The sequence below is a fragment of the Melanostigma gelatinosum genome, assembly GCF_949748355.1.
Source record: "Melanostigma gelatinosum genome assembly, chromosome: 23".
In the NCBI taxonomy this organism is placed as follows: domain Eukaryota; kingdom Metazoa; phylum Chordata; class Actinopteri; order Perciformes; family Zoarcidae; genus Melanostigma; species Melanostigma gelatinosum.
The window spans coordinates 175001-189202 of NC_136656.1; the positions used below are offsets into that span (position 1 = coordinate 175001).

Below are 14202 nucleotides of genomic sequence, written 5' to 3' on the forward strand. Positions count from 1 at the left end.
TCCGGTTATAAGGCTGACCTCTGGTTTCCAGTCTCCGCTGTTGCAGCACGTGTTGTCTCACAGGAGACATGTCTTCATGATCCCCAGCAACAGGAGCAGGGTGGTCAACCTCAGCTTCAAGATCACTGTGGACGACTTTGACTACGTCATCTTTGCAAAGACGAACGATTTTAAATGTTACAGCTGTGGGAAAGAAGGACATCTGAGCAGAGCTTGTCCTGGGGAACACGGCTCAAACAAAGACCAGAACCGGAGAGGTACTGAGGACAGAGGGGACAAGCAGGACGGACAAGAGGGAACAAGTGGAGCACAGGAGGCTCAGGTGGAGGAGACGGGTGGGGCTCAGGTGGTGAGAGTGGAGGAGACAGGTGGGACCCAGGAGGCGAGAGTGGAGGAGGTGGGTGGGGTACAGGAGGTGAGAGCGGAGGTGACAGGTGGGGTACAAGAGGTGAGGGTGCAGGAGACGGGTGGGGTGCAGGAGGTGAGAGCGGAGGTGACGGGTGGGGTACAGCAGGTGAGGGAGAGTACTGGAGGACAGGTGGAGGCAGGTGGGGAGGTGGCCATGGAAGCAGACGAGGAGCAGCTCAAGGCCCCTCAGCTGAAGAGGAAACAGAGAAGAGACAGAGGAAGCTCACAGGCCAAGAAAGTGGCAACTACAGAGAGTGGAGGAGCAGCCGAGTGTGAGTCCAGGCTGGAAGAGGACCCTGAGTCGGGTTGGGAGGACTCTGAGCCCAGTCAGGAGGAGAACTCTGCTGTAAACAGTGAGCCCTCTACACACGGTGCTGGCAGCTCTCGGGGCTCTGGAGGCTACAGCGTGGAGGAGATACAGGAGTTTCTGAGGAGGAGTAAGAACGTGAGAAAAGTCAGAGTGGAGGACTACCTCTCTGACAAGGAGCAGCTCTCCAGCTCTGCCAGGTCTCACATGAGGAGCAAGGACAGAGGAGGGCTCACGAAGCAGGAAGGATACAGACTAAAGAAAATAGTTCACAAAGTGAACAGAGAACTGGACAAAAGTGGGCGCTGAGTGAGAGTCAGATCTCAGCCTGCAGACAATTAAAGACACGTTCATGTTTGATGGACCGTATTTGTTGGACCGTTTGAAATGATAACGTATCGTGTTCAGGAAAAAGTTGAACTGATTGTAACAGTTTAGCGATGTTTTGTTTGTTCAGATGACTTGAGGAAAGACCAAAAAAAAACGTAAAATAAAGGTTTGTTAAATCTCTCTCTCTCTCTCTCTCTACCTCTCTCTCTCTCTCTACCTGTCTCTCTCTCTTCCTGTCTCTCTCTACCTGTCTTTGTCTCTTTCTGCCTCGCTCTCGCTCTCGCTCTCGCTCTCTCTCTCTCTCTCTCTCTCTCTACCTGTCTCTCTCTCTTCCTGTCTCTCTCTACCTGTCTTTGTCTCTTTCTGCCGCTCTCTCTCTCTCTCTCTCTCTCTCTACCTGTCTCTCTCTCTTCCTGTCTCTCTCTACCTGTCTTTGTCTCTCTCGCTCTCGCTCTCTCTCTCTCTCTCTCTCTCTCTCTCTCTCTCTCTCTCTCTCTCTACCTGTCTCTCTCTCTTCCTGTCTCTCTCTACCTGTCTTTGTCTCTTTCTGCCGCTCTCTCTCTCTCTCTCTCTCTCTGTCTCTTTCTATCTGCATGTCTCTCTCTACCTGTCTCTCTCTCTTCCTGTCTCTCTCTACCTGTCTTTGTCTCTTTCTGCCTCTCTCTCTCTCTCGCTCTCGCTCTCTCTCTCTCTCTCTCTCTCTCTCTCTCTCTACCTGTCTCTCTCTCTTCCTGTCTCTCTCTACCTGTCTTTGTCTCTCTCTCTCTCTACCTGTCTCTCTCTCTTCCTGTCTCTCTCTACCTGTCTTTGTCTCTCTCGCTCTCGCTCTCGCTCTCTCTCTCTCTCTCTCTCTCTCTCTCTACCTGTCTCTCTCTCTTCCTGTCTCTCTCTACCTGTCTTTGTCTCTTTCTGCCACTCTCTCTCTCTCTCTCTCTCTCTCTCTCTCTCTCTCTCTACCTGTCTCTCTCTCTTCCTGTCTCTCTCTACCTGTCTTTGTCTCTTTCTGCCACTCTCTCTCTCTCGCTCTCTCTCTCTCTCGCTCTCTCTCTCTCTCTCTCTCTCTCTGTCTCTTTCTATCTGCCTGTCTCACTCCCTCTGAGGGGTGACAGCATTCATGAGGACTGAAGGAACGGAGCATCACACAAATACTGTCTCACCCCCTCTCTGCCTGTCTCTCTTCCTGTCTCTCTCTCTCGCTCTACCTGTCTCTCTCTACCTGTCTGTCTCTCTCTCTGCCCGTCTGTCTCTCAGGGCTCGTGGACAGCGTGTCTCAGTCTTTGGTCTGGTGGGTTCTGTGTGCCCTCAGCTGGTCGTGGCAGGAACAGCCTTCTTCTGCTTCTGGCTGACAGACGAGTGTCACACTGTCCGTGTCCTCGTCAAGGTGTGTGATGTCACTTCCTTTGCAGTTAGACCCAAAAAAACACATACTTAATAATCACTGATCATATTCATCGTACACCCGCACACCTTTACACCTTGTTGGGGTCTGACCATATGGCTTCGACATGTGCTGTGAACAAAGAGAATCAGGCCTTCACTTTTCAAGCAAAGGTTTCATCCTGATTTGTACTTTGAGGAGAGCAAAGGAATTTCACACTAGGGTGTGAATTCCCCCCCCCAAAAACCATGGTCACCTGAATGCACCGCTGCAATCTCATTGGCCGAGAGCCAAGAGACCCCAGGACCCCTGTGGTTCAACCACTGTTCTACAAAACCGCCTGCAGTATCACACCTCAATGCTTTTTCCCTTCGACCTCGGTTGAGACAGGGAGCACACAACGCTCTCTTCGCCCGGACCTTCGTCCTGGACACATGAAGACACATCGGCCTTCTAACCTCCAGCACGGCGCTGGCAACCGAAGGCCACGAGGAAGCCCGCGGCCCTCAAACCCTCAAACCCTCATCAAACCCTGACAGGTCACGAGCCATTTCGCTGGACGAAACGACAGTGTTCCACTTTGAGTACGGCTCCTTTACCCAGCCGAGACGAATCCGCATCCGCAATCCGTTCTCCGCTTTTTGCTTCTTTTTCTTTTTGTGCACACTCCGGCAGGAAGACGTCTAATCCTCTCCTGACCGATGATTACCGGGAGACGTACGGACCACGCCGTCAGCCGAAGTTAGATCATCCCCCCTGCAGCGAGGATTGATCACGTCTGCGTTTCGCTCCAGAGCGAGCTCACGCCAACGGACCGAAGTCGCACCAGCAAACGCCGTGCGACGCACAGCGCCCGCTGCAAAGCCCGCCGACCCGCAAGCTCCCCCCCCCCCCCCTTCCTGACGAGGAAAACGGACAACTTTGCCACGAACACACTTCAACGTTGCAACGACGCATCGACAAGTAAGATTCTTGGTATCTGGGCATAGCTTAGCTTAAATTAACGTAAGTTTAATTCAGGCCATTCATTTATATGTTGATATTCCCGTGTTTTTAAGTTACTGTCGCGTGATATTGAGATATTGCGCAATCATTACGGAGCAGAGAAGTTGCATTGTGTATGAACTGCTATGACTGTTTGCTTGGGATTTATTTGATTTCTTTTCATTTGTTTTATTACACTTCGTGTAGTATTCTCTCCTCATTAAATCAGCTCAGTGAGTGAAGTGTGGAATCTCGGCTATCGTACATAACTGCTGGCAGTTCTACCGACAACGGCACGTTGTGTACGATACGGCCAACTTCCCCATTCTCACTACAACGCGGACCGCACGCAGAAGTTTGATTCATGAGCCCCCACCTTTGCTCTCTTTCTATCTCTGCCCCTGGGAAACCCCGTTCAAACGATCGCCTCACATCACGTGCTGCCCAGGCACACGTGATTACATCCAGCAGTCTCACTGCCATTTTGGCCTGCGTCACTCGACTCCGCCATCTTTGTAGTTTTTAGCGGTAGCTGTAAGACTCTCCTTCCTTTTTCACCCACAGACCCACACACACACACACACACACACACACACACACACACACACACACACTCATCCATTTTATTCATTCTTTAGTTTAGGCATATAAAATTGTATGATAACGTTTGTTGGTTGCAATATTAATTGATTTGATCATTTATTATTTTGATTTAATAAACTCTGTTATACTTTAAGGAGCAGTCGTCTGTGATTACTTGTGCATATGTATTTGATAAGACTGTATGTAGTAGCCTGTGCTCGAACTTAAAACCTTCACTGTCACTGAATGTATAGTCATACGCAGACTATTGACATTATGAGTGACTACTAATTATGAGACTTAGTTTATCGTTTGGTTATTGGTCCCTGTTCGCAGGGTGGTGCCCCGTTGTTATTAATCATTAATAATTGTTACATACATCAATAATTCTATTGATGTCAAGAATTCAGTTTCTTAAATGCTGATAACCCAAACACGCTCCTTTAGTTCCCAACACACCTTTACACCCGAACACCTGCTCATCTCTGAAGTTTCCCTCTGAACTGTCACTGTTAATGTGAACAAGTCTCTCTCTCTGTCTGTCTGCAGGACAGAAGCAGGCTGTGTTGGACTCAGTGTGTGTACGTTGGTCAGAGTGTGTGTGTGACGGCGTTGCGTGTGTGTATCCTACGAGGCTGGAGAGGAAGCAACATCCTGTGTGTGACCGACCAGTCTGAACTACACACAAGCTACACACACACTCCTGTAGGCAACACTGACACACCGTTAGACACGCCCCCACCGCTGATGATGTCACACGTTGATGATGAAGACTGTCAGGAGGTGGAGCCTAAGAGAGGCGTCAACCAATCAGGTTTCAGGATGAACAAGTCCCGGGTCATCAGTTACCAGGTAAAATACAGAGAACACTGATTGGCTGCAAGAATGTTACCTGTTAATGAGACTTGTCTGGTAAGCCCCGCCCCTCTTTTCTGATAGGGCACGGTGACTAAGGTGGTGAGTGAAGGGGCCGGACTGTACGTGATTGACAGGAAGGTGGGGCTGTGCCTGGCCTATCAGCCGACACTGAGGAGAAAACTGAGAGCAGGAGACTCTGTGGAGGTGAGTCTCAGTGCAGGTGTGAGTCTCTGTGCAGGTGTGAGTCTCAGTACAGGTGTGAGTCTCAGTGCAGGTGTGAGTCTCAGTGCAGGTGAGTCTTTTTTTTTTAATCTCCTCTGCAGCTCCATCATGTCCACTTCCTGTACCGGCCGTGTCCCGACCTTCCTCCCAGCATGCTTTGCACCTGCCTCCGCTCCAGCCTCAGGGTCACCACCTTCAGCAGGGTGGGGGGTTCATCGTCATCATCTTCATCATCACCTGACTCCAGCTGCCCAGGTGATGGAGTGTTGCCACGGTTACTGCTGGAGAAGAACATGGGCGTGTCCGAGTACCTGTGGACCTGTCACCTGAGCTCACAGCTCACTCACAGGTGAGTAGGCAGCTAGAATACACACCTGTACAGGTTAATGACGGGGATCATTAACTGTCTGTCTGTCTGTCCTCCAGTCTGGTCCCCACTGTGTTGAAGCAGCAGTGTGTGTGTGTGTTGTCCTGGAAGCTGATGGAGTGTGTGTGGAGAGGAGGAGGAGGAGGAGGACGGAGGGATATCTACTCAGAGATGTTGGACGAGCCTCACACCTGTCCTCTTTCACAGGTAGATAGTGTCCCTGTGTCTCTCCACAGCACAGCACTAACCCCACAGTGTCTATGTCTCACAGTGTCTCTATGTCTCACAGTGTCTCTATGTCTCACAGTGTCTCTATGTCTCTCAGTGTCTCTGTGTCTCTATGTCTCACAGTGTCTCTATGTCTCACAGTGTCTCTATGTCTCTCAGTGTCTCTGTGTCTCTATGTCTCACAGTGTCTCTATGTCTCACAGTGTCTCTATGTCTCACAGTGTCTCTATGTCTCACAGTGTCTCTATGTCTCAGTGTCTCTATGTCTCTGTCTCTCCACAGTACAGCACTAACCTCACAGTACATCAGTCCATCAGTGTCTCAGAGCTCAGCCGGTCCCTGCAGTCTGAGTCCTGGTCTTCAGGGTCTCTGCTGTCCTCTGGTGGATCAGGTCTGACCAGGTCTCAGATCAACTCAGCGCTGGCTTGGTCCTTCAGGACTCAGACCGGGGACAGACCCGGGCAGCGCCCCCTGCTGGTGGTCGGGCTGCTGGAGCTCCCGTCAGAGACGTCTGATCATCAGACTCTGCAGCTCAGAGACGGGACAGGAGGTGTGGCCTGTGTCGTCACGGAAACCAGAGAGGCAGAGGAGGGAGGTCAGAGGTCAGCCTTCAACACAGCCTGGATAGGTACACTCACTCACTCACTCACTCACTCACTCACTCTCTCACTCTCTCACTCACTCACTCACTCACTCACTCACTCACTCACTCACTCACTCACTCACTCACTCACTCACTCACTCACTCACTCACTCACTCACTCACTCACTCACTCACTCACTCACTCACTCACACACAGTCACCTTACATTCTGAAGACTTCTGGTTAAGTGTGTGTGTGTGTGTTGCAGGTTGTCTGGTGTGTGTCCAGCAGTTCACCATGGTAACGGAGAGATTCCTCCAATCAGATTTCCCCTCCTACAAACACCTGGACCAGGACCAGTACATCACACACAAACACTGCAGGTACACACACACACACACACAAACACGCAGGTACACAAAATCAAACAGCCGAGCTTTTACATCACTGCACGAGCAAACGTCGCTCTCGAGTCTTTAACCCGCTCGCTCGCTCGTCGTTGTTCTTTTTGACAGTAAGTGGGCGGAGCCAGTCTCCATCGTGTCTCTACATCTGATTGGTTACGATCTTGGTCTTTGGATAAACAGGATATCACTGTGACTCAGACGCTCGGGGGAGATAATGTACATCTGACTGCACGGGTACTTCTACTTACTGCACCTGAAGTCCATGTTGCTGATGACATTGACGACGGGTTGAATGCAGGCGTTGTACTCGTCGTTACAGTACTTATTCTTTCATCAGTATGTTGTTAGTACGTTTACTGCAGTGAAGATCTGAATACTTTTTCATCCACTAACTACGTGTCAGTGATTTAACAGTTCATATACAAACAGTGTCTCTAATCTTGGCTCCAGATCTTTGAGCAGGTCCAGATTGTTGCTCATATTATACACAACTATATTATATCTCTTCTGTAAACACAACAGTGTGATTAAATATGATGACATCATGTTTAATCAGTTCAGATCAAAGAGTTTCTTTGAGCTGTTTGTAAGAGGTTTGACTCAAACACACGTCTGTAATCGAATGATGAGTGAATTTAAACCAATCTGAGCAACTTGACTTTAACATTTTTAATTATTGTATTTAACAACTCTATTCACATCATGTGTATTTCATCAGCCTCTACAGTCTGACACGTTTACAAAACCTGTCACACAAATGTAGAACATGCTGAGATGTAGTGCAGATCGAGCGTCTGAGTCACAGTGATATCCGGTTTATCCCAAAACCAGGATCGTAACCAATCAGATGTAGCGATACGATGGAGACTGGCTCCGCCCACTTACTGTCAAAAAGAACAACTACTCGCTAGCGAGCAGGTTTAAGTTTCGCGAGAGACCTTTGCTCGCGGAGTGATTGTAAAAGTAAAATACGTGCTCGGCTGTTTGATTTTCGCGTGCATGGATCTCATTTGCGCTCTCGGATTTTGACAGTGATTTGCCTTCATAGTACACACACTGCAGGTACGTGTATACATATGTGTATATATATACCTGTGTACCTGTGTATGTAGAGTCTACCTCCAGTTCTCTTTGGACCACCTTCACATCCTGAGTCCATCTGTTGCCATGGTTATACACCTGAGCCAGAAGGGGGAGGAGTCAAGAGGTGATGTCACAGGGAGGAAACATTCAGCAGAAGAAGAGACGGAGGGAGCAGCGACTGCAGAGAAGAGAAGAAGAGAAGCCTCCTCCTCTGTTACCGTGACTACCGGCCCAGTGGGCGGCGGCTCCCGACCCTGCGTCTCCATGGTGATCAGGGTGGAGCAGAAAGAGGGCGTGGCCTGGAGGAACTTGGCGCCAGGGCCAAAGGAGGCGGGGTTAAAGGAGGCGGGGCTGACGCTCTGCTTCTCAGTCAGAGCCGCTGTGATTGGTCCAGTGGTCAGCTGGGGCCGGGACCCGAAGAACAGACCAATGACAGACAGAGAGATGGAGACAGAGAGCCGGGACAAGGTGAGACACTTCTTCACCTGAAACATCCCATAATGCACCGGTGTTCAGCGTGTCACCTGTCTGTCTGTCTGCAGGTGGTCCTGGTGCTCTCAGGTGGGTCCGCTCGCTGGTTCCCTCTGCTCCAGCCCGGAGGTCTCTACAGACTCACCGCTCCAAACACACAGGTGAGCACACCTGTGATGAGGTCACCGGGAGGCTCCTGGTTGAGCGGCTGCAGGTGATTGGCTGGTTGTAACAGAGGACACGTGTTTCTATTGTTTCTATCAGTGAGGGTTTCTAATTATATAAGATATTATGACATCACCTGTCAGATGATCAGACAGGTGGAGATGATGTCATCGCTGATTGATGATGATGCTGTCAGATGATGAAGGCGATTGGTCGGTGTGTGTCTGTCCGTCAGGATCCCAGTGTTTTGATTGGCTGTGGTGTTTCTGGGAGAAAGGGGGTGGAGCTCCACACAGACTCCACCCTTCGGGTCCAATCTGATTGGAGGCTCCACACTGTGACACGCCCCCTGCTGCAGGTGAGACACACAGTGTGACTGATCACACAAACGGAAGAAATAAAACTCTCTCTCTCTGTCGTCAGGCTCTCTCGCCCACACACCTGTCCGTCTCTGATGTCTTGGACTGCAGGTAAACTGATCTCTGATGTCAGAGTCAGAACCGTCTGACTCTCACCTGTCTGACCCTCACCCGTCTGACATTCACCTGTCTGTCTCTCACCTGTCTGTCTCTCACCCTCACCCGTCTGACTCACCTGTCTGTCTCTCACCTGTCTGTCTCTCACCCTCACCCGTCTGACTCACCTGTCTGTCTCTCACTTGTCCGTCTCTCACCTGTCTGTCTCTCACCCGTCTGACATTCACCTGTCTGTCTCTCACCTGTCTGTTGGTGTGTGCAGGTCAGAGTTGGTGTGTTTTCAGGCTCAGGTGTGTGACAGGATCAGTCTCAACAACAGGACCAGTGACTCAGGTGCAGGTGTGTGTGCTGGTGTGCGCCTCACAGTGTGTGACCAAACTGGGCGGAGTCTTCAGGTGTACCTGGACTTGAGCCACACCCCCTACCCACCTGGCCTGTTGCCTGGCAACACACTGCTGCTCTCTGGCTTCCAGCGTAGAGTGTCGAGGTAACGAACACTAAATGTGTTTAAAGTGATCTGAGTGAGGAAGCTGTGACGCAGTGAAGTGTGTCTCACTCTGTGTGTCTGCCTGTCTCTCTCTCTCTCCCTGTCTGTCTCCCCCCCCCCCCCCTCCCTGTCTGTCTGTCTGTCTCTCTGTCTCAGGTCAGGAGGTGTGTACTGCAGCTCTCTTCCTCTCAGCTCCATAACAGTCGTGTCTCTTGGAGATGTGAGGTAACTACACTGGATCAATAACTTGTATTTATATCGCTCCGTCATCATTTACTGATCGGGTCGATCTCTCTCCTTTCAGCTCCGCCCGGCCTCCTCCTGCTCCCATGATGCATCTGGGTGTGTGGGCAGTGAGCAGAGAGCAGAGGTGCATTGTGGGCCAGGTCAGAGGTCATGTGGTGTGTTTCCTGTTCCTGCAGCTGGAGTGGAGCTGCTCGCTGTGTGAGAGTGTCTTCATACAGGTGCTCCACTCTCCTGGGTTCTATTGGGTTCTACTGTCTACATACAGGTGCTCCACTCTCCTGGGTTCTATTGGGTTCTACTGTCTTCATATAGGTGCTCCACTCTCCTGGGTTCTATTGGGTTCTACTGTCTTCATACAGGTGCTCCACTCTACTGGGTTCTATTGGGTTCTACTGTCTTCATACAGGTGCTCCACTCTACTGGGTTCTATTGGGTTCTACTGTCTACATACAGGTGCTCCACTCTATTGGGTTCTGTTGGGTTCTACTGTCTACATACAGGTGCTCCACTCTACTGGGTTCTATTGGGTTCTACTGTCTTCATACAGGTGCTCCACTCTACTGGGTTCCACTGGGTTCTATTGGGTTCTACTGTCTACATACAGGTGCTCCACTCTCCTGGGTTCTATTGGGTTCTACTGTCTTCATATAGGTGCTCCACTCTCCTGGGTTCTATTGGGTTCTACTGTCTTCATACAGGTGCTCCACTCTACTGGGTTCTATTGGGTTCTACTGTCTTCATACAGGTGCTCCACTCTACTGGGTTCTATTGGGTTCTACTGTCTACATACAGGTGCTCCACTCTATTGGGTTCTGTTGGGTTCTACTGTCTACATACAGGTGCTCCACTCTACTGGGTTCTATTGGGTTCTACTGTCTTCATACAGGTGCTCCACTCTACTGGGTTCCACTGGGTTCTATTGGGTTCTACTGTCTACATACAGGTGCTCTACTCTATTGGGTTATGTTGGGTTCTACTGTCTACATACAGGTGCTCTACTCTACTGGGTTCTATTGGGTTCTACTGTCTACATACAGGTGCTCCACTCTATTGGGTTCTACTGTCGTCATACAGGTGCTCCACTCTACTGGGTTCTATTGGGTTCTACTGTCTTCATACAGGTGCTCCACTCTATTGGGTTCTGTTGGGTTCTACTGTCTTCATACAGGTGCTCCACTCTATTGGGTTCTGTTGGGTTCTACTGTCTACATACAGGTGCTCTACTCTATTGGGTTCTACTGTCTTCATACAGGTGCTCCACTCTACTGGGTTCCACTGGGTTCTATTGGGTTCTACTGTCTACATACAGGTGCTCCACTCTACTGGGTTCTATTGGGTTCTACTGTCTTCATACAGGTGCTCCACTCTACTGGGTTCTATTGGGTTCTACTGTCGTCATACAGGTGCTCCACTCTACTGGGTTCCACTGGGTTCTATTGGGTTCTACTGTCTACATACAGGTGCTCCACTCTATTGGGTTCTGTTGGGTTCTACTGTCTACATACAGGTGCTCCACTCTACTGGGTTCTATTGGGTTCTACTGTCTTCATACAGGTGCTCCACTCTACTGGGTTCCACTGGGTTCTATTGTCTACATACAGGTGCTCCACTCTACTGGGTTCTATTGGGTTCTACTGTCTTCATACAGGTGCTCCACTCTACTGGGTTCTATTGTCTTCATACAGGTGCATCACTATTGGGTTCTTTACTTCATTACTTTTTTTACTTCATGTCTTTGTTATGAACTTTGTCTCCACTAGAGGACACTAGAGGACACTAGTCCAGTGGTTCTCAGCTGGTCTGGCTGATGGATCCACCATCACCCCCTTCATGACAAGCAGCAACCCAAATGTTCAACTTCTCAAAGTTCTTTAAGTGAAGATGGAGTCTGAACCTGAGCAGAACGTGTCCTTTGAACGTGTCCTCTAGTGCAGAGAACTAGTTCCTGTCTGTCCCCGTCACACATGCTTCACCTAAACCAGTAAACTTTGTTTGTTCTGGCTGTAGATTCGTCCATTTGTGATGCAGAATGACCGCCTGCCTAATCCGAGCTCTGTGTGTGTGTGTGTGTGTGTGTGTGTGTGTGTGTGTGTGTGTGTGTGTGTGTGTGTGTGTGTGTGTGTGTGTGTGTGTGTGTGTGTGTGTGTGTGTGTGTGTGTGTTTTTTTTTCTTCTGGATATATATTTATACTTATATTGTATATCGCTGTTAAATGTTCATACCTACATCTGTTCTACCTTTTTGCTGCCCTTTCTTATACTGAATTCTTTTTTTTTTTGTTTATTGAAAAATTGTGTTTGTACATTGAGAGCGGAGTGGAAACCGAAGTCAAATTCCATGTATGCGTCAGCACACATGGCCAATGAAGCTGATTCTGATACTCAGTGTCATGAGACAGAGGGTTTGTCTCCAGCTCATCCTCTGATATGAGCAACACAAGACATTTATGCCAAAAACTGTTCAGGAGACTGAAAAGACAGCACTCTACTGCATAAAAGATCACCTTCAAAATAAAAGCACAGGATTTGTTTTTTTCTTTCAGGCAAAGGTGACCCACCAGTTGAGAATCACTGCTCTTCTTCATGTCTTTGTTTGTTCATCAGTGACGTCTCTGTTTCTTAGACTTGCTCCAGTCCTCAGTGTCGATCGTCTTCGTCCGTCTTTCAGTCCAAAGCAAAGTAAGACTTCTTATGAGTGTTTCTGTGTACTTGTACTCTGTAAGCAGCACGTTGATGTACTTGTGTGTACTTGTTTGTTTGGTCAGGATTGTGATCGACGACGGCACCGGTGAGGCTCACCTGTGGTTCTCAGGCGCTCTGGTTCGTCCTCTGCTGGGATTGGCTGATTCTCAGTGGGAGGGGCTTCAGAGAGCGCTACGGGTCAGAGGTCACGTCAGAGTCTACCCCCGGGGGCGGAGCCTGGTCAGTGACATCACAGCAGCTGTGGACCAATTACAGTGTGTGTGTATTTACCTGTGTTTTGTCTCTCAGGTGTGTGACTCTGATGACCCTCTCCTCCACTTCCTGTTGTGTGTGTGCAGCAGTGATGTTGTGTGTCGTCAGCTCTCTCTTACCTGCAGAAAACCAAACAACCAGAGATCAGAAGGTACGAACATATCATCACTCTCACCTGGTCAACACCTGCAGACCGGCGGCCATGTTGACGAAGTTCATTTGTTTCAGAGATGAAGAGGTTCAGCAGAGGAGAACGAGACTTCATGACCAGAGTGACTCCTCCTCTACAGCTCACCTGTCTGCAGCTGAACGCTGACTGATCTCACCTGTCTGCACACTGACCACAGGAAGAGGCGGAGCCAGTTCACCTGACTTTGAATGTTTTCTCTGTTTTGTAGAATGTGTTGATATTCAGTTTAGATTGGTTTGACGTGTTGATATAAGTTATTAAATATTCATAATCATGTTTATTGATAGTCTGTAAGACCTTCATGTGTTGCTCTGGTTCCTCCACCAGAGGGCGCTGTTTAACATCAAACAACAGACCAGCTCATCTAAAGAGTCAGCTCACATGGCTAAGCCTTGAGGAGGTTCCTACGGTGCTTGAGGGTCTTGTAGGGGCCTTGGGGATGTTTGGGAAGTCCTTGAGGAGGTTCCAGGGGCCCTTGACAAGGTTCTAGGGGTCCTTGAGAACACTGTAGGGCTGGCTGAAGAGGCTCTAAGGGTCTTTGAGGAAACTCTGGAGTTCCTTGAGGACAGTTTAAAGATAACTGAGACGGTTCTGATGCTCTGTGAGGAGGTTCGAGAGGTCCTTGAGGAGGTTTGAGAGGTCCTTGAGGAGGTTCTGGGGTTCTCAGGGTTTAGAATGAGTTGATCTCAGGTTCACCTGCTCAGGTAAGATGAGCTGCACCTTGATGAACTGGATGAACCTGTCGGGGCGGCTGAGCTTCTCTCTCTCTGATGTTCAACACCAAACGTCTGCTCCTGGTAACTGATGACTCATCTGCAGCTCTGTTTCTGATTGGCTGCTGACTGAACAGGAAGTGAAAGTAACGAGTCGGGACTTTCCAGAGACGCTGCGTTCAGGTTTCTGAGGTTAAAGAAAGACGAGAAAACTAAACAAGAAGCTGAACAGAGACGCTGCTGCTGAGTGTGATCACATGACAGCTGACTGTAGAACACAGAGACACACACACACACGATTAATGCTACAGCTAATAACTTATCTCCTCTTGTGTCGATAACGTTTATACAGCTCACTGTCCTGCAGTGTGACAACACAAACAACAATACAAATAACAAGTCATCTTTGTTTACGCTGCACATTTCAAAATAAAGTTCCGTACTGAATATGTTGACAGGAGAGAATGTATGACGAAGATGAAGAAAGAGTCAAACGATCACAGACAGAGGAAGAGAACGTCACAGAGGAGGAGAACGTCACAGAGGAAGAGAACGTCACGGAGGAAGAGAACGTCACGGAGGAGGAGAACGTCTCAGGGGAGGAGAACGTCACAGAGGAAGAGAACGTCACAGAGGAGGAGAACGTCACAGGGGAGGAGAACGTCACAGAGGAGGAGAACGTCACAGGAGGAGGAGAACGTCACGGAGGAAGAGAACGTCACGGAGGAGGAGAACGTCACAGGGGAGGAGAACGTCACAGAGG

At 49.4% G+C, this 14202-nt stretch overlaps 1 protein-coding gene across 1 annotated transcript in view; it reads left to right on the forward strand.

Moving 5' to 3' along the window:
• The window catches only part of ctc1 (CTS telomere maintenance complex component 1), a 16835-nt gene extending 3916 nt beyond the window's left edge, over nt 1-12919 (forward strand). The window contains exons 6-22 of the mRNA XM_079295968.1: nt 2297-2426; nt 4539-4841; nt 4929-5051; nt 5171-5418; nt 5496-5643; nt 5947-6292; nt 6516-6630; nt 7767-8205; nt 8280-8369; nt 8609-8731; nt 8797-8843; nt 9112-9336; nt 9493-9561; nt 9641-9800; nt 12205-12260; nt 12347-12687; nt 12765-12919. Of these exons, the coding sequence (XP_079152094.1) occupies nt 2297-2426; nt 4539-4841; nt 4929-5051; nt 5171-5418; nt 5496-5643; nt 5947-6292; nt 6516-6630; nt 7767-8205; nt 8280-8369; nt 8609-8731; nt 8797-8843; nt 9112-9336; nt 9493-9561; nt 9641-9800; nt 12205-12260; nt 12347-12687; nt 12765-12856 (3055 nt within the window). The 3' untranslated portion in view covers nt 12857-12919. The remainder of the gene's footprint in view (nt 1-2296; nt 2427-4538; nt 4842-4928; nt 5052-5170; nt 5419-5495; nt 5644-5946; nt 6293-6515; nt 6631-7766; nt 8206-8279; nt 8370-8608; nt 8732-8796; nt 8844-9111; nt 9337-9492; nt 9562-9640; nt 9801-12204; nt 12261-12346; nt 12688-12764) is intronic.
• Nucleotides 12920-14202: the final 1283 nt, after the last annotated feature.